Here is an 18692-nt window from a genome sequence, read left to right on the forward strand (position 1 = left end):
ACTGTCATTTTTAAATAGCAATTACTGATGAAATTGTGCCAGCTGCAGTGTTAGGCACCTTCCTGGAAAGCTGGGTTTCATGGGTGGAACTTCAAATATGTTGTTGGTCCTTGGGAACAGCTTTTTCTCATATTTTACTGAGAAGCTGGGACAGTTTACAGTCCCTTGTATTTCACAGCTCTAGGATGTGTGATCAGAGTTCCAAGTGCAGGTGTGTTCTTTCTGTCCAAGAAAAGCAAACTATAAAATCTATATGGAGGCTTGTTCTACATGAAGGCAGTTTGCTACTGCTACTTCAGAAGATGGACCATTTAGTAGAGCCTTGCTGTTCCTTAATGACTTTCTAATAATCCTTAAAATGTTTCTGCTCTTAGATAATGCTGCAAATCCTCCTGGTCATGTGTAGGCATGCGGGGTTTGGCTCTGTAATGCTGTTTAATACATGACAACTTCCAGATTAATGGAAGCAAACCCTCCTTGGCACATAGAGCTTAATCTTATTAGCTTACCAGAAAAAAAGAAAAGCCAGCAGAAATCCAATACTGTTACATCAGTTTGAAAAACGCTCAGTGTGAACTAATGTGGAGCCTGCTTGTTTGCAGATACTTTCAGTTTATGATTTGGCATTAAATGGCTCCAACTCGCTGTACTATTTTCTTTATTTAAGAAAGCAGATGATGGAACAGCTTTGTAAAGTTACATCCCCTGTATTATAAAAGGCAGCTTCTCTAACACTCTGAGTTTAGTAGTTGGATATCAGTTACAGTTAAATTTTCCTCCTCCTTTACAGGCTGTGGTTTGAATGACTCTCCTGTGGGACTGGCTGCATACATCTTGGAGAAGTTTTCTTCGTGGACTGATATGGAATTCCAGAATCTAGAGGATGGAGGACTAGAGAGGTAAGCCCTTTCTCTCCTGCCATGTTGGATGAGGTGACTAAGCCCAGAGTCACAGCTGAAGAGTTCTGTCTGAAGTGGTCACCTCACACCTCTGGGAATCTGTAGTGACCACAGCTGGTGCAGGGCTGCACTCCGGCACACACAGACAAACAGGCCATGGAGGCTGATGGATTCCCTTCCCACTTCAATCTCCTAGAAAAGAAACACACCCTGCAACTCCTGGATATTAAAAACTGACTTATGGGGAAGAATCACATTAGGAAGCAAAATCTGAAAGTTTAACCCACATTAAGATGCTGGCAACTCATGATTCATTGTAATACTGACAGTTAACTCTCTGTGAATTTGCTTTGGATTGATTGTTACTGCTTCATCTACCTACCACTTGCTAATAAAGGATTATGTTCAGTGTGCAGCAGAAATCAGAGCTGAAACCCCCTTTGAGAGCTACCTGTCAGGAATGGAGAGAGGGGCCATGCTATGGAAAGACCCAGTTGCAGCAGATTTCCATGGAATGTTTGCACAGCTAATAATTTTATATGAAACATGCACTGTTTACAGCACATGTTGGTGTGTGAGGCCTCTGTTGAAGGCTCATGGTAGTATTTCAGATTGTCATTAATAAATGGCACAAGCTGTTCATGTGCTGCTCTGCTCCCACCCTCCCAGTCTGTGGACAGGAGAGACTGCCATGCTGGAGCATAAGGTGCTTGTTGAAATCTGTCTTCCATGTAGGAGTTAAAAGGTCACTTCCCAGTTTGTGTCTGAAAGCCTTTACCATCCTTAATTGGTCACTGGCAGACAGAGAGAGAATAATAACTCCACCTCTTCTCTCTTAACCAAATTAACTATTTTTTCCCTATAATTTTTTTTTCCTTAAAACCAAACCAAAGTCAAGCCCCTGCTAAAGTGATGCAAGTAAGTTTTCAGTTCTATTTAAGCAGTCTCTTGTGCTTGCCTCTTCAGGAAGTTCAGCCTGGATGATCTGCTCACCAATATCATGATTTACTGGGTGTCAGGCTGCATTGTCTCCTCCATGCGTTTCTACAAAGAAAACTTGGGGAAGGGGATAGGCACACAGAAGCACGAAAAGTAAGTGTGGCTTTCTTCTCTTAAAGTACTTTGCCCTGAGCTTAATTTTATCGTTGCATGCCTTATAGATTTCTGAATGCTGAGGAAAAACACTGCACTATCACAGTATTCCTCAGTTATTTGGTGTGCTGTGCTGTGCTTGGGAAACACGGTGCTTAGGTGGGAATCCTGAGCCATCAGTGAGGAGATCTGACTGGAGGCACTGCTTGAGGGCCTCCCATTCATGGTATATCCATGTACTTCCAGATTTTATTTCAGTAACTAAATCAGCCTGTGACTGAGTCATGCAGTCAGTTTTTTTTAGTGTAGTTGGTTTAGTTTTAGTACTTTTCTGGACATGCTGTTTCTGCAAAAGGCCTGAGTCCTTCCTTTGGAAGCAACTTCAGCCTGCTGACAAACTGCATCACTGAGGAGTCAGTGAGACTGATGTGCCTGCTGCTGCTCAGACAGCAGCTTGGTTGCATGTACTTGTGTCAGCTTGAGTATGAGTGAAGGCTTAAACCTGCCCTGAGGTGTTTACAGCCACAGCTTAGTGCCATGGTATTTATTTAGCTGTGAAATGATGCTCCCAGGAAGCTGACTCAGTTCCTGAAGCCGTTGTGGCTACGCTGTGGGCAGTATCTTGCTCTGGTTCTGCCTGCATGAGATGAGCCATGTGAGCTTCTATGTGCCTAGAGGACAGTCTCAAAGTCTTGTGTAAAGTTCTGACCTCAGGCTTCCAGTGGCTACGTACCCAACACTTCTTGTATCTACATTTTAAAGTCTTTCACTTCTGACAGTGCAGTTTATGTGTATGGGATATTTAAACCTGGAAAATGTGGCTCTTAGAACAAGCACAATCATTCACACCCCCCAAATCCAGTTACTTCCTTACACTTCCTAATGTGCAGAATGTTTTGTAGTGTGCCTTTGGGCCAGTTAAAAGCAAGAGCTATTTTACAAGGTAGAGTCTCACATATAGCAATGTTGCTTCTGAACTAGTCTAAATTATTAGCATTCCTCTCTTCTCTCCCCATATGAAGTAATTGTTCTTCTGCCTACCCTCCAGTTGTCCTGCCAGGCTTAGCATATTTGGGTGGTTATCTTCTCTGTAAATCTCTCTCCAGCTCTAATCAAATTGTGTGCCTGCCCCTCAATTTGAGCCCTGTGTACAGCAAGAGGAAGTTTGCTGCTCTCCACCTCCTAGGGCTCTCCTCTCCCTTTCCATGCACCTGAGCCTCATGTCCTGGAGCCCTTGCAAAATTGCTTTATAATATCATTGTATGCAAAAAAAAAATTTAAAAAAATCTCAGGAATTAGAGGGTTGTCTTCAGTTTTACGATCTGGAAGTTAAATTTTTAATGCTTAACGAGAGTGTGCCCAACTGTTTAGGAACATTTCCTCGGGACTTTTGATTTGTTACAAATTTAAGTGTTTGGAAGATGACAGTGATTCTCTCTCCTCTCTCAGGCTCACAGTACAGGTACCCACTGGCATTGCCTCCTTCCCTAATGAAATCCTGCACACACCTCAGGCTTGGGCCAAGAAGAAGTACACCAACATCGTCTCCTTCCACTTCATGCCTCGAGGTGGCCATTTCGCAGCCTTCGAGGAACCTGAACTTCTTGCTAAAGATATTCTGCAATTTGTTGACAAAGTAGAGAAAGAACAACTCTGGAAAAAGAAAGGGGAATAACTTCCCTAAGAAACAGCAGGGTAATTACTTTTAGCTTAGCACATGTACAGGGCTTACTAAGTCTACTGTAATTAGATCTTACTGTTGACCAGATGTGAGCAAGGACAGAAAGAAAAATGCAGTGTATCTCCAAAATCCCAATGGATTTTGGGTTGGGCTTTTTTTTTTGTTTTGTTTTTTTGTTCAGCTAGGCTAAGAAAGTAGCATGAAGAGTATTTGGGTATCTTCTAAAACACTCTGTAGTATTCTTGACTCTTTTTTGAGATTGAAAAATAGACCTCACAACTACTAATGTACCTAGTAACAGTTTAACTGTTATGAAAGGCTTTTTTTTTTTCATGGCAGCAGTAAAATTTGAGTTGCTGTGAGTATGAGGTTCCTCACAAAAAGAGTGGGGAGCAGCCTGGCAGGACCTAACTTGCATGAGTGCATGAATCAGCATTGAATCTTTAAACTGCCTTCTGCTGGCTGCCTTTCTCTTCCAGCCTGGGCTGTAAAGCAGCTTGCTGGCTGTGAAGAAGCTGGACTGCCCTGTGCCATGCTCCTGGGATATGTGAGGAGCAGCTGAAACACGCAGGTGCCTGTAGCTCAGTCCAGGAGGAGGGGCTGGGTAGGAGTAACTACAGCCCCAGCTACCTCTGCACTGAATTTGTACTCTTAAACCATAGCCCTAGATAGGCTCAACACACTGTGGCTTTGTACTGCTATGGCAGGGTATTGTAAATACCTCTTGCTAAAGAATAAAAATATGGCTGATTCAAAAGTAAAAGTGCATTAAATATTTGAATAACTCCTGTGTGATTCTTTTAATTCTTTTAACAACTGAGATTTTGCAGATACCAGCTAAGAGAAGCATCAGAACCTGTCAATTCTGTACTGCATCTGCCACAAAGGTCAGATTGAAGGCAAACTGCTCAAAGCAAATTGAAAGGCTGTAGGCCTTTACCAGTTCCTGTCCCTAGTGTGTACAGCTGAGCTTCAAACAGGTCTGAAACCATCTCCAGATGACTGATTTCTGTGTGATTTTATTCTCCAGTCACTTCTGATGTCCTTCTTTACTCTCAAAGCACAAAGAAATACAATCTATCAATAACAGTTGTATGGATTAGTATTATTTCACGATATTGAGATGGAAGCTAAGATCAGAAGCTCAGCAGATCCATACTCCATCCCACAAGACATTAGACATAAGCATACCACGTAGTTTGTTTCACAGAAGGCAAGTGGATTCTCCTGCTGAGCACATTCAAATCCTAGTGCTGAAAGCCACCAGCAACCCTGACAGAAAACTGTTAGGGCAGATGGGCTGTGGACCAGCCTGGATCAGTTTTCTGAGCAGAGATGAGACCTCTTTCTCCCTCTGCCTGCTGCATCTGGGTGCCAATAGAGTAAGGCAGGGGACTCTCAGGTCTTCCTACTAGATATGATCCTCAAGTTGTTCCTCGAGTTCTTTAAGACAGCTACTTGCTTCCAGAATAGCAGTGAACACTAATTCCATGCTTACTTGTAAATGCTTTCGTTTAGTCAAAATTTGTGTTCACAATTTTCAATTGATGCAGATTTTGAATTGATGCACAATTTTGAAGTGATGCAGGCCAGTCACTCAGGAGAAAAACACAGAATCATTCCCTTTGAAACAGACTCTCTGAGGAGAAGACCCTCCCCAGACTTGTTTCAGGAGCAGTGAAGTGAAAGAGGGCTCCTTATTCAGGAGGAATTGGCTCACCTCTGGCAAGAACAGCTGCTACAGGCACCACTACACACCCTCCTGCAGGAGTCTGTCCTGTTCTGCTCTGCACACCAGGCTACTCTTCACGGTTTGATAAGCTACTGTCTGAAAGAGAGACAAATCTGTACCTAAAAGGTCTAGATTTTAAGAGTTTGAAAATTATAACTAAACACCTGATATACAGCACAGTTCTGAATTTTGATGTCACACTTCTCAAACCTTAAGCCCAGAGCTATCAGCAGCTGTTGCTTATCACCTACTTACCTACAGTTAGATAAAAATGCAGTGAAATACTATACAAAGTGAAAAAGTACGAAATTAGCTGTACAGCAGCTGTAAAACCTGCCCTCAGTTCCTCTTCCCCTTTCAAAATAACCCTCTGGTTTTAGCAAAACACAGCCAACCCAGCACCTGTAGGGCAAGGTTTAATACTAATGAAGTGTCTGTGAGCCATGGTAGCATCTGCATCTCATCCTGAAGCAAGGAACTCCCCCAGGACCCTGAGATCTGTATTTGACAAGCACCTTGAGTGAATCCAGATTCACTTTGGATACTCTCTGGTACTGGCTACAAGCAAATATTCAGTACAGATAACCAGAAATAGTTTTAACATTGCTGTTAGCAGGTAACTGCATATCAGACTATTGTAATAACAATAAGCAGTACAAAAGGACTCCCTGCTCTGTTACAATTGTTCTTATTTATGTCAGCCAGGACTTGCCATTCAGCCAGGGAATTTTCTCTAAAAAGGCCAAATGTGATGCTCTTGGGCTGGCTCAGCTGCTTCTTGGGATTAAGGCTCTGAAAGAGTAGCTACAGCCTTCAGGGTAACACAGAATCTGGTGGCACTTGGATGCTCAAAACATTCTATTTTCCTCCAGGGCCATTTCTTAGTGAAGCTTCAGTTTCTGGCCCAAAGTTGCCCCAAAGTCCCTGTTCAAAGAAACTGCTGCCCTAAAAGCCATGCCATATTAAGTTATTCCAAAACATGCATTTATCCCACGCTGAAACCAGAAGTAGCTGACCTAAACCCTGCTTTTTAATTATCCAGTTATAGCTCATTAAGAGTCTCGATAAGGGGTTTGGAACCATGGAGATGCCACTGAAAATAAACAACTTGCACTCTTCCTCCCCAGCTGAAGTGCTTTGGAAAGTGTCTGCTTCTGGTATGGAAAAATACAAGTAAGGTCATAATCTTCTCATACAGCTCCAGCTAAACAAACTCCCACTACAACCAAATTTGACTTCTGATTTTTAAACTGCAAACTATAATGTCCTGAAAAACCCAAGTCACCATATGCAGCCTTTGGACATTTTACACAACAAGACAGGACTTTATATACATTAAACAAAAAAGTCAGGCATTACTCAGGTCGTGAATGGAAAAAAATATGATTAGAAATCACACTTTTGCAAGAAAAAGGAAGCAAAACCATCATTTAATGATTTTAACAATTCTGTTTTACAGCAGGTGCAATATATAATATGCACTAAATGAAGATACATTTTTGTCAAAGAGAAGTGGAAAGCTCCTTCTGGGTGCTGTGGAAAGAGACAAGGAATAAATCCATATTGATTTCGGTGTAGCTTATTTTAAAACACTGAGAAATGATGCTGCTTGTTTTACTTGCTGTAATAGCACTTCAAGGAACATAAGTCACACTAAAACTGTCTTGCTCAGGATTAGTTTTCTTTCATGGAAGAAATACCCTGTGCAGTGCCAGACAGCCCTGATGGTGTTATGCCAGTGCTGCTAGAAGAATTAGCCCCATTACAATTGTCAGTTGTCTTCTGGAGAGCAGATATTTATAAACAGTTCTGTGCTGAGTGACAGCTCCTTCCCCTGGCTAGGTGTAGTCCAAACCCCAGGCTTCCAAATACCTTCCTGACTGGATTTAAAGATGTTGAGGGTGATTGTACCCTCCCCGTGTTTAATAACTGAATGTTGCGGTTTTGAGGATATGATGAACAATAAAAGATATTTAAATTATGAGTTTCATCATCTTCTTAAATGAAAGATAATCCTTTGCAGCAGTAGTTCAAACCACTGCAGGTGATCAGAGGGAGTGCAGCACAGGGAAGAGATGAGCAGAAACATGAAGGGACAAATTCCAGTCAAGCACCCAGTCAAAGAACCAACAGTTGCAGAACACAGATTATGTCATTCTCCTACCTTCTCCACTCTTTTTCTTTTTGAAGATAAATAACTTAAATTATTCCTGTTAAAGGTGCGTTCAAGTGATTTATTTCTCCATTTTTGCCCTTTTCTTGCCAGCAGATTCTGATTCCTCATCTCAAAAGGGAATTAATTCCTCCTAATTTAGGAATATTTTTGAAGTTACAGATTTAAAATATAAAAGGACAAGAAAACCCTACTTCATTCTCTAAATCTAGAACTCTATCATAAAGAATTTCAATGCCTGCAACCAAATTATGGTACTTAGCAATTCTTTAAATCACTTGGGTTTTTTTTTTTCCATTTTTATCTGTAGAGATAGCTGCTGATTTTATTTCTCTGTGTCTGTAGATGGAGGGGAAAAAATACTGATAATTTGCCTTAGGGGAAAAAGCCTATTTAGAATTCCAAATAAGTTTTGACATGGATCATCTTCACTTGAAAGAAGAAACTCAGTGCCTTACATTTCAGGAGAGCAGGCTATAAAAAAGCCAGTCAGTCTGAAAATCCAAGCACAAACCAGCACCAAATGCATTAAGGATTTTCATGCAGAAGGAAGGCCAGCTGTGCACAAAAATACATCTCTCTTATATTTCCTCAGCTCTCAGTCTTCCTCCTGTACTGCAATTTTTTTTATTTTTTTTATTTCTATGAACATCTAAGAAACACAACAGATAGGTACCTTTCAAAACCAGCCCCTAATTTCTATCACACACTTTCACCCTTTTGTGCCACTGCATAAAAATGGGAGATTCACAATCACACAGCAGTAATGATGAGACAGCAACAAAATCTGGCTCCTGTTTTATTTAGGAGCACCTTATGACATACCATACATTGGATTTCTAGAACTCTTACCTTCAACATCACTTCTGAGAAGAGTGCTTTCATTAATTATTAACCAGCACTTAGTTAACCACTCAGTCTGGGAGCAGATACAAACATTTCTCTCTCTCCTTCTTGGCTATTTACAGTCCCACCCATTTCCACTTGAAATTGTATTGGCTGCAGCTGAGATGCTCTGTTCTAACCAACAGGATGTGGGATACAGAACAAATGCCATGACTTCACTCAAGATCCAAAAAATTATAGGGAAGAATGTTCCATTATCATGACCCAGTCTTCAGTCTCTCCAATTTTAGTTGCTTCCTTTCTGTTTTTATCCTTCAGACAGCTGTCCTCAGAAAGAAAAAAAACAAATTCTGTACTTCTGAAATATCTGAAACAGGAACTTGCAGCTGTTACAGACAGGTGACAAGCAGACTCCTTCAAGAAGTCTTGTCTAGATAAGACAAAGAAGGAATTTGCAAGACCACTGTCAGATAAGATACCTGACCCTGGCCATCATTTGGAATTAAAAGTGTGCATTTCATTATATTGTTGGAGTTTTGAGACAATAAAGGGTGTCTTTTCTTTGTAATCAATAGACTTGGGATAAAACTCTTCTCCCCAAATCTTCTGCCTCTCACCTCACTTTTGCTAAAAGCCAGGTGAAAACTCTGTAGCCTGTTGCTTCTGGGACAAGCCCACCTTCTTGAAGAGAAGGCTTCAAAAAGTAAAAGGCTTTCAAACACTCAGAACCAGATTATCTGTAGAACAGATACAAGAAAGCTTCAGTTGTGCTGCCAGCATGTGTGGGCAAGCAGAGCTGGGAACTGGACCTCTGTAAAGAGCCAGAAAGAACATGGCCTACTGCTACACTGGAGCACTTGTAAAAACTTAGCCAGCACAAAGATCTGCTTTTGGCTCAGGATATGGGAAAAGCCCAGAGGAAAACAAAGCATGAACGTGTGCACCTAATGCAAATGAGAAATTGCAATAATCTGTGTGTTGAGGATGTGTTGTAAGAGGGCTGGAGGTGAGCCAGATGGGCCTGGCACACAGAATCCTGGCACAGGGCTCCATGTATTCAAGCAAGCCAAGGATTCTGAGCTTCAGCAAACCATGCAGCATTTTCCTCACTCTGGAAAAAATTCATCTTCCCTGAAGTCTTTGCAGAGGTGTGCCCTGTACAGTATCAAATGAGCTCCATCCTTCAAAATGTCAGAGGCTGCCCCCCTCAGCTGTGTCACAGAGAATCCCATCACAGACCACGCTCTGGGGCTTCCTCCTGTGGAGGGAGAGTGTCAGATTGTTCGGGATTCCTGCAGCCGGGAGCACTGCTGGAGGTGGCTGCTGGAATGTCGGGAAGGACTTAGCAAGGAGCAGGGTGGGGGAGGCACTGCTCCAACTGAGCAATGCAAGGCAAGCAGCAGGCGCTGGATCTCAACAAATATGGCTTCTGGGAGCCACAATCAGCAACTCCAGCTGGGCCATTTGCTTAGGCTGCCTGCCAAAAGGTTTATAAAAAGAACAGTAAAGAATGTGCCACGGCTTTAAATATGAATTTCAAATACAGTGCAGCCAATATCCACATTTGTTGAGGCTTCCATCCCTCAGCTTTTCTCTAAGGCTCAGTCAGGAATGCAAGGAGTTTCTCCTGCTGATCTAATTTTATCCCCTCCCAGATATCCACCAGCATGAAGGAATGAAGTAGAGCCAGGGCAGTTTCCTAATTACTTCCAGTTCTCAGAGAGGAACCCAAAAGATAATAGTGAAGCAAGCACAATACAGCAAAGATGCTAAACCAGCCTATAATTTGTGTGTTGCTGTACACAGATCTTGTGATAATTTACTAATAGGTGACCCTGAACTTTTCTCCAACTGGTGCCTGCCCTAATACCATAGACATTTTTATGAGTTTAACTGCAACAGAGCACAGTGACAAAGAGGAATTGCTGCTACACAGTAAGTGAAATATGCAGGTGATTTCCCCATCAGACACATGAATTGGTTCCTCAAATGCCAACAATGACTTTTTAGCAAGATGTAACTTTCCATTACTTTGGAGGTTTTCTATATTCTATATGCGAAGCACCTCAGCATGACTGGAGGTGGGTTTATTCAAGTTCACAGGAGAGATTGCCCTGCCTATGCTGAACTTCTGCCAGCCACAAGGAATGTCACCACCCAGGTTCAACAACCTCCCAGGCATAAAAAGGAAATCAAATCATTAAAGGAGTTTTGTCCTCAATATAACACATAGAACCTCACAGTGATTATCAAAAGTCATCTGTCCAAAAAAGTGCATTATATCACAGAGCAGAAAACCCCCAGAGCACCAGCACAGTAAACAGGTCAAGTGTGGTAGCTGAATGATTTATTTGATTCTTCAATAAGCACGCACATAAGCATCCACTGCTGCTGCAGACACCTGGATGAGATGGGGTAGTGCAGCTAGAAATGAGTCAGAACAATCACAGGCTTCTGATCTAATTAACACAACAAACTGCCTCCTCCTTGTGTCCTCACATCTGCATGAGACTCACAGATGAGTAAAATACGTGGAGTCTGTTGGGTTCTTCTGGCTTTTTGGTTTGAACACCAACCTGGAATGGCAGTGTGTGCACAAGGTACACACCACATCATAATGCCATGATTGCTAAAAATCAAAATGCATAAACACACACATGCACAAAACCCTGACTAAACTGCACCACTGAAGTGAGAGTATAAAATAGTCTGACAAATTCATGCCCCCCTCACTAGACAAGGCTTCTCACCTGCCTTTTAAGAACCAGAAGGTGCATCTTCAGCTAACAGGGTGGGAATGGGGCTCAGAGGTCCACAGGATCCTCTTGCAGCGGGCAGGTCTCATGCTCAGCACTTGTCTGAGTGCTGTTCTTGGGAAGCTGGAGGCAGTCCTGCAAGACACTGAACATCTGCACACACTTATGGCACAAGGTCTCCTTCAATCTCAAGATTGCTGCTTACAGACATGTTAGAAAAGGTCAAATTCAGGAAATAACAGTTTAACAACAAGCAAAGAAACAGAGGACCAAAAGCTTCTCCTACCCATAGGTCACGAAGATTCATCCCCTAGAGAAATCCAAAAGTATTCAAATTCCTCATACTGTCATTCTAAGGCTTGTGGCAGTGCTTTTATGAAGAGTTCATGACCATGCTGTGAGGCAGCCAGCAAAAGTACTGTTTCAACACACAAGGAAAAGAATAAATAAATCAAGACAGCCTGATATTTTTCTAAACTCAGTATTTTATTGCTCCATGATTATTAGTTACACTTTCGCACATTGCACTTCAGAATAGATTAGCACCTACTACATAATTTAAAAACTTAGTATCTTACAACTCATATAATTGGCACTATAGAGAAAACCCAGATACCTGTCATTTTAACCCAAGACTAAAAGAGATAAAATGTTTACATCCTTTATTGTTGGCAGGTGAACTTTCACTGTGGAAGGCCCTTAAAAATAGTGAACAGAAACTAACAACCTAAATGCCCTCCAAAAACATATAAAAACAGTATCAGATAAATCACGCCCTTCTTTACACCAGTCTTTTTGCTTTGGTACTTTTAGTACCCGAGTGCACAGTAATTCCCTCATCTCTTTCAAGGAAAAAAAAAAAAAGTAACATGATCAAAACTATGCTGACTACTTTGGGTGAAAAGAGGAGAGACTCCCACACACCATTCTCAGCACCCACACAAACAGTATTTTCATCAAAAGTGGCATTGTCTCAGGATTTAACACATCCCAAGAGGTTTATAAATAATAAATGTTGGGGATTTTTAAAAAGGGAAGAATTATTTTGAATAAATAAATGACAGCTCTAATAGTTGCATTGGCTTTGGTGACTAGTTATCTGTATGCAGCATAAGTTATCTTCATAAGGCAAGTGATGAGATAGCAAAAGTGAAGTCCCTGAGGATCAACATCTCCACGTTCAAATTGTTTGTTTCACAATGTGTGTAGACAGCCTGGAAAACAATCAGTCCCAAGGCATCTGCTTTTTAATCTCCCAGCACAGCTGCAGACCACACAATGAATTATTTCTGTACCTCTTCTGCAGGCAGGAATACATAGGTAACACCGAATACTTAGTAGGAGGTGGCAGGGAATTAGTTCTGCTAAACCTGGGCCAAGTGCTCCACCTTGTGTTCGTCCTCGGCACTCAGGGCGAAGCTCCCCCTGCCTGCTCCACAACTGCAGATCCAGTGGCGTAGCTTCTGATTCCTTCTGCCTGGGAACAAGTGTTGTCCATGGTGCCATATGACTGCTGCTCCGTGGGGGCCAGCACCGTCCTTTCAGTAGGATGAGGACGTAAAACCTGAGGGACGTACATCTGAAATCACAAGTGAAGGGTTTTAGTGTCTCTCAAAGCACAGTGCTGGGATAACTCACCCAGGAGAATTTTTCCCCTTGTCACTCTTCATCCTTTTCCCATTCTTCACCTTAACACCTCAGGCCTTTTGCACCCTGCTGGAGGCTTCCTGGTGCAACACCCACCTGCACCTCTTGACTGTGGCACGAAGGCCAAAGGCTTTTCCTTCTACCTCCATCCCACATCCTTCTCGGTGACATGGCAAGCAAGACCTGCTACACGTCACAACTTTCAGAATCGAAGCAGTGGCAACTGTGTTTGGCAGCTGTCCAGATGTGAGGCCCTGTCTGGGGCAGGGCACAGAACACAGTGCACAGAGCTGCTGGAAGCAGTGTGTCTCAGCTACTCCTAAAACGGCAGCCGAAGGTACCTCTGGAACACCACCTGGGAGCAGTCAAGGAGCCCAGCTGCAGAACTCTCTGGTCCCACATGCACGTGGGAAATCCCACAGTCCATTCAGACTAGTATGTCCTACACAAGCTCTTTGGTAAGCGGAGTGAGAAATTAAGTTTTTCTAGTTAGCATAAGGGAATATTAGTAACTCTTAGCTTCTTACAGAAGATGTTGGGACTGTTGGTACATCTGTGTCTTTTCCTCTTTCACCTTGTGTGTCTTCAATCTGTAACCAGCAATAGGTGGGGAAAGAGAGAGAGAAAACATCAAACTGGTGAGTGAAGACAACACACACAGATCATGAGCACCCAAAACCTGCACAGACAGATCTCAGTGCTGTGCTGACACTCTCCACAAATCCTTCTAACACAGAATCATAGAAAGGTCTGGCTTGGAAGGGACCTTAAAGATCATCTAGTTCCAAGCTGTCCCATGGGCAGGGACAGCTTCCACTAAGACCAGGTTTCTCCAAGTTCCATCCACCTTGAACACTTTCAGGCATGGGGCATCCACAGCTTCTCTGGGTAACCTGTGCCAGTGCCTCAGCAACCCCACAGTGAAGAATTTCTTACTATTACCTAATCTAAACCTACTGTCAGTTTAAAGCCATTTCCCCTTGTCCTCTCACTACATGCTCTTGTAAAAAGTCTTCATCTTTTTTTGTAGGCTCCCTTCAGGTACTGGAAGGCCCCAGTTAGGTCAACCCAAAGCTTTTTTTTCTCCAGGCTGAACACCCCCAATTCTCTCAGACTGGCCTCATAGCAGAGGTGCTCCTTCTGTCTGATCATCTTGGTTGTCTTCTCTGGACTCACTCCAATAGGTCTATGTCCTTCCTGTGCTGGGAGCCCAGAGCTGGATGCAGCACTGCAGGTGGGGTCTCTCCAGAGCAGAGGAACAGAATCCCCTCCCTCAACCAGCCATACGGCTGGGGATGCAGCCCAGGATACTTTTTCCATACTGCCCTTTTTTCTCAAATTCAGTTCCTGTGGACACAGATTTTCCACTCTGCCAAGCAGCCTACCTGTACTACAGGCCCTCTTCAGCCATCTTACCATGAACCTTTGTGAACAAACACTACAAGCAGGAAGGCAGGGACAACCCAGCAGGAATAGCTGGTGCTCCATCATCAAGCACACTGGTAGGTGCTGAAAATCAGGTGTCCATCACTTACCCTATAATTCAGTGGACTCAGGTACTTGAAACAGCCAAAACAAGTGTAAGCCAAGCAAATAACAATAGTGATGTTGACAACCAGCAAGGTAAACATGGTTGTAGGTGCTTTAAAACCTAGAAAAATATCCAGAGAATACAATATAAAAATGCTTTGCAGAAAAACCCAACAAAACCAAAAGAAGTCTTTGTCCTCCTCATTTTCAGAAGCCTCATGGATTTTTTTTCCTTAGAGGAATGGGCAGCCCAGTTCCAGCCACAAACAGGATAATGTCATCATATACCAAGTTCTCCCACTTTTCCTAGAGGCCAAAAAATGCTGCTGTAATACTTAAATGAGACAAGACTCAGAGTGATGCTTCTCCTCCCTCATTCATCCATTCTGAACCCACTTATTAAATACTTTCATTAATCATCTGTGAAATACAATATTAATTACATTGATTAATTATGATGATGGCACAAAATTGGATGGTTTGCCATCAGCTCAAAGGGATGGAGGTGGGGGAGAGGAGAATCAAAATGATCTTGGTAGATTAGACCACCCCACCTGCTTTAAAGGATCAAAACAAAAAAACCCAAACCAACAAACAAACAAACAAAAAACACCCAAAAGCAACAGCAAGATAAAACTGTACGTAGAAAACAGAAAATAAGTACAATTTGGAAGGAAGAATAAAATGCAGATATGAGAATAACAGTAGCACTGCTGCTTACAACTTCTGAAAAGCAGTCAGTAGTGGGATGGTATCAAGGAACATGGGAAAAGGGGAAAATGGAAAAAAAAAAAGACAAGTCTCTGGCACCTACACAAAATAATTCAGTGCTACTAAGCCTTCAGCTGGGTAGCCTTGTGTACAATAAAATACGGACAGAACTGGGAAGAATCCAAGGAAAAAGATCAAGAGAAGAAAATGTAAATATGAACTAGGCTGACAGGTAAGTTTTAGTTCAGAGAGAGTGCAATAAACTATAGGAAAGGACATGGTTGCCTAGTATGGAAAAGGTATTAAAGATTATAGTGACTTCTTCTTTTCCAGACCCACTAGGGAAATATTCTAAAGAAATTAATCTCATTTTGCAGTAAGGATTACTTGAATAGGATATTAGGAAAAAGTAAACGCCATTGCAACCCCTAGCTGTTTCCAAGCTTCTCCAGACAAAAGAGGCAACACCAACCCTCAGACATTTTTATGGTAACCCCAGCACGTGCAGTGGCACAGAATAGAGAAGTTTTACACTTTAGCAGGTTATAGAAGCCCTGCACAGGTCTGTTCACAAGGGGAAAAACACCTCACACATGCAAAAAACAAAACCAAAAAAGCCCTATAAATACATCACTGTTCAAACCAAGAAATGAAGTGAAAAAACCTCCCTAGGGGTACTCTGGAGTGTCCTTCAGAGGAGGTTGTTTTTCTAAGCACAGGTTACATGAGTATTTGCCAGATGGTAAGGTGTGTCTACACCAGTGCCAATGTATGGTGCAAACCACAAGGCAAACAGCAGAGATTTGGGAAGGAAAAGTCTCCTATACCAGTTTCCCCTGCACTGTGTCCTCTGAACTCCCGCCTGCCAACAGCTCTGAAGAACACGGGATTTAAGTGACTGTCCCAGGAGATGCGGGATTGAACTGCAGATAGAACCTCACCTCCTCTGTGGTGAGAGGCCCAGTGGTGCTGGAGGTGTAGGATGGATGGATGGATGCATGGATGGATGCATGGATGCATGGATGGCACAAGAGTTGAGAAAGAACACAGAAGGAAAAAGATGAGTACAACCTCCCACCTTCTATATGTAGTAAGGTGATTTTTGATCCTGACTGAGAATTGGGGGAGAGGTCTTTCCTGCCTTACATTAATATGTGAGGAATGAGAAGCCAAAATATTGTATATTGGACTCTGCAACCAGACTGAAACATCCATATCAAGCAAACTGTACAAGACAATAACCAAGCAACCAAGCTTTACACCATAAACTGATCTATTTTGCAGATAAGGAAGCAAAGCACTCTTACTCTTCCTTCCTTCTTTTTGGCACAAGAAGCAGCTATGAAATCAATGGGAATGAAATCAAAGTATGAAATCCCTACCTCTCAGACTGCCCTGTACACTGACAAACCACTGAACAAGATCCTGTAAAGAGGATCCTCTACACTGACCAAGCCAAACACAGCAATCTGGTCTGTGTTTTCCATTATTAAGGTCCCTGACAAATGATGGTTTTACCATGCAAAACTAGAAAACATTATAATACAGATTTAATTTTTACTTCACTAGGATTTCCTTCCTAACAATTAAAGAGGTGCATCAGATGCCAAGTGCTTGGAGTTGATTTTTCTAAAGCATGTTCTGGAAATTCTCCTGATAATTTAGAGGACCCAGATTTGTTGGTCTTCCTGGTTAAGAAAACAGCTCGCAAAACAAAGGAAAAAACCAAATTCTTAAACATACAAGTAATGCAGGAGCATCAATGCAAATCCAAGGACAAAGTGAAGTTCTAAAGCAACAGTTCCAAGTGCCTCTTGCATCTACAGGGAGCTTTCCTTATAACTTTATCTCTCCCTGAAGTTGGATGACAGCCAGCCAACAATCCCTTTCTGACGATTGGTACACTAGGAAATACAATGCAAACATGGTCATTTGCCATGAGGGCACGATTGAGTTAGCTATCAGGAGCTTCCTTCCAAAGAAGGGGAACCCAACCCTTCCAGCATCAGTGAAATCCCCATTCCATGTCATATGCCTCCTCCTGTATTGATAAAAATCTATAAGCTGTTGCCTACCTTTTCTGGCATCAAAGCTGTTAGTACAGCACAGCTGATATTATAAATGCCAATTATTTGCTAAACACAGAATGTCCCTGTTTTAAAGATAAATTACATACAAAACATGAGGTTTTAAACTACAGTGTGTGGAAGAGGGTCACCAGCTCACTGCAGTCTTCCATGTAAAATTTGATGGATGATGTAGAATACACAAGGACTAGCATCAGCCAACATTTTAGCATTTTTCCCTAAGTGATGGCAGTATAACAGAGACAGCAGCCAATTCACCCAGGTAAATTAAACTTATGCCCAGGCTACATGAATGCAGGTAGTGAAGCCAGTGACCATCTTAATACAAATAGATTTCTGTTTTATGCAATGATCTTCACTGTCTGTCACTTTGCAGCCCAGCTGGCCAATTCCAGGTATACTGATTTGAGGAATTCACAATCTCTTTGAAATGAAGGAATATGGAGCCCCACGCTAATAGTTTACTATATCAGCCATCTCTGTCAAAGGCTCTTGTGCAAATCTTGTGTAGTTCAGTGCCACAGGCAACCACCATGATCTCCTCTTTAGAGAAGGAAAAATAAAAGCCCAAAAAGCTTATGAAAATTCACATCTAATTCAGGGAAGCTGGCAAGAGCATTGGGAGCAGCTTCCAGGTTAAAACAGGTAATACTTACCCAGCCGCACAAATGAGTAAAAATAGAGCCAGAAAAGGCAGAGGATAGGAGCTGCCAGAGCCTGGTTGACAGCTGCAAAGTGCATCTTCTTCTCCAGCTTGGCAGGAAGATAGGCATAGTAGAGGTTGTGACGGTCCACCATGTGCTTCAGGAGGATGTAGATCAAACCTGGCAGGGAAAACAGGAGAGCCACGCAGAGGCTGTCAGAGGTTTGATAAAAAGCAGCAAAACTCTGTGAGATCTACACTAGCCAGGTGAGTACTCACCCCCCAGACATGAGGCGGGTACAGCTGCAAGACAGCGCCTGCTCCTAAGCTTGTTGCACCTCCATCCCTCCCCTCTCCACACACTTCTCTCTGGTGCCTCTAGTGCTCCCAGGGAGAGCCCAGAGCTCCTTCTGGGTGCTGGCACATGAGGCCAAGCCAGTAGAGAAGGCTTCCCAACTCCCCTTCCACTGTGCTGGTAAGGAAGACCTGACAGTGGCTTAACATCTCTGTCTTAGCCTTCACCAGATTCATGACTGGATTTCAAGTCAGCTATTCCTTATCCAAACGAACAGCCAGCAACTGTTGTGGCAGCTATGAATTGCAACAGCTCTGGGATGCAGCGGCACATTCAGATATTTACAACTGCACACAAACAGAATGTAAGTAAATATCAATTACATTGTTACATAAAAATTGGCCACATTCTCCCAATAATAAGGTTGTTGATTAAACCAGTTCTGAACAATATCTAATTTAGATAATTATCTTGTATCTAGCTCTGTAAAGTTTTGGATTAGAAAATGAAAATACCAACTATATAAAATTACTTATTACTACTTATGTCTGATCTAAACCCCTCACCACTAAAGCCAGTTATCAAATTTGAGAAATAAAA

General features: G+C 42.4%; 2 protein-coding genes and 1 long non-coding RNA gene across 12 annotated transcripts in view; 1 reads left to right on the plus strand and 2 right to left on the minus strand.

Moving 5' to 3' along the window:
- Positions 1-4457, plus strand: part of EPHX1 (epoxide hydrolase 1) — a 24931-nt gene extending 20474 nt beyond the window's left edge. For all 10 annotated transcript variants that reach the window (XM_023922910.2, XM_086870256.1, XM_086870192.1 and 7 more), the window contains 3 exons: positions 791-899; positions 1866-1991; positions 3441-4457. In XM_023922910.2, coding sequence (XP_023778678.2) covers positions 791-899; positions 1866-1991; positions 3441-3666 — 461 coding nt within the window. In that variant the 3' untranslated portion in view covers positions 3667-4457. The remainder of the gene's footprint in view (positions 1-790; positions 900-1865; positions 1992-3440) is intronic.
- The window catches only part of LOC111926269 (uncharacterized), an 8899-nt gene extending 340 nt beyond the window's left edge, over positions 1-8559 (minus strand). Inside the window, exons 1-2 of the long non-coding RNA XR_015281275.1 lie at positions 8430-8559; positions 5393-5500 (exon numbers count right to left, since the gene is read on the minus strand). This is a non-coding gene — a long non-coding RNA (uncharacterized LOC111926269). The remainder of the gene's footprint in view (positions 1-5392; positions 5501-8429) is intronic.
- A 3087-nt stretch (positions 8560-11646) lies between these two features.
- Positions 11647-18692, minus strand: part of TMEM63A (transmembrane protein 63A) — a 32763-nt gene continuing 25717 nt past the window's right edge. The window contains exons 22-25 of the mRNA XM_086875217.1: positions 17811-17978; positions 14362-14477; positions 13354-13416; positions 11647-12758 (exon numbers count right to left, since the gene is read on the minus strand). Of these exons, the coding sequence (XP_086731343.1) occupies positions 12588-12758; positions 13354-13416; positions 14362-14477; positions 17811-17978 (518 nt within the window). The 3' untranslated portion in view covers positions 11647-12587. The remainder of the gene's footprint in view (positions 12759-13353; positions 13417-14361; positions 14478-17810; positions 17979-18692) is intronic.

This window comes from Cyanistes caeruleus, chromosome 2 (assembly GCF_971803275.1).
Source record: "Cyanistes caeruleus chromosome 2, bCyaCae1.hap1.1, whole genome shotgun sequence".
NCBI classification, from domain to species: domain Eukaryota; kingdom Metazoa; phylum Chordata; class Aves; order Passeriformes; family Paridae; genus Cyanistes; species Cyanistes caeruleus.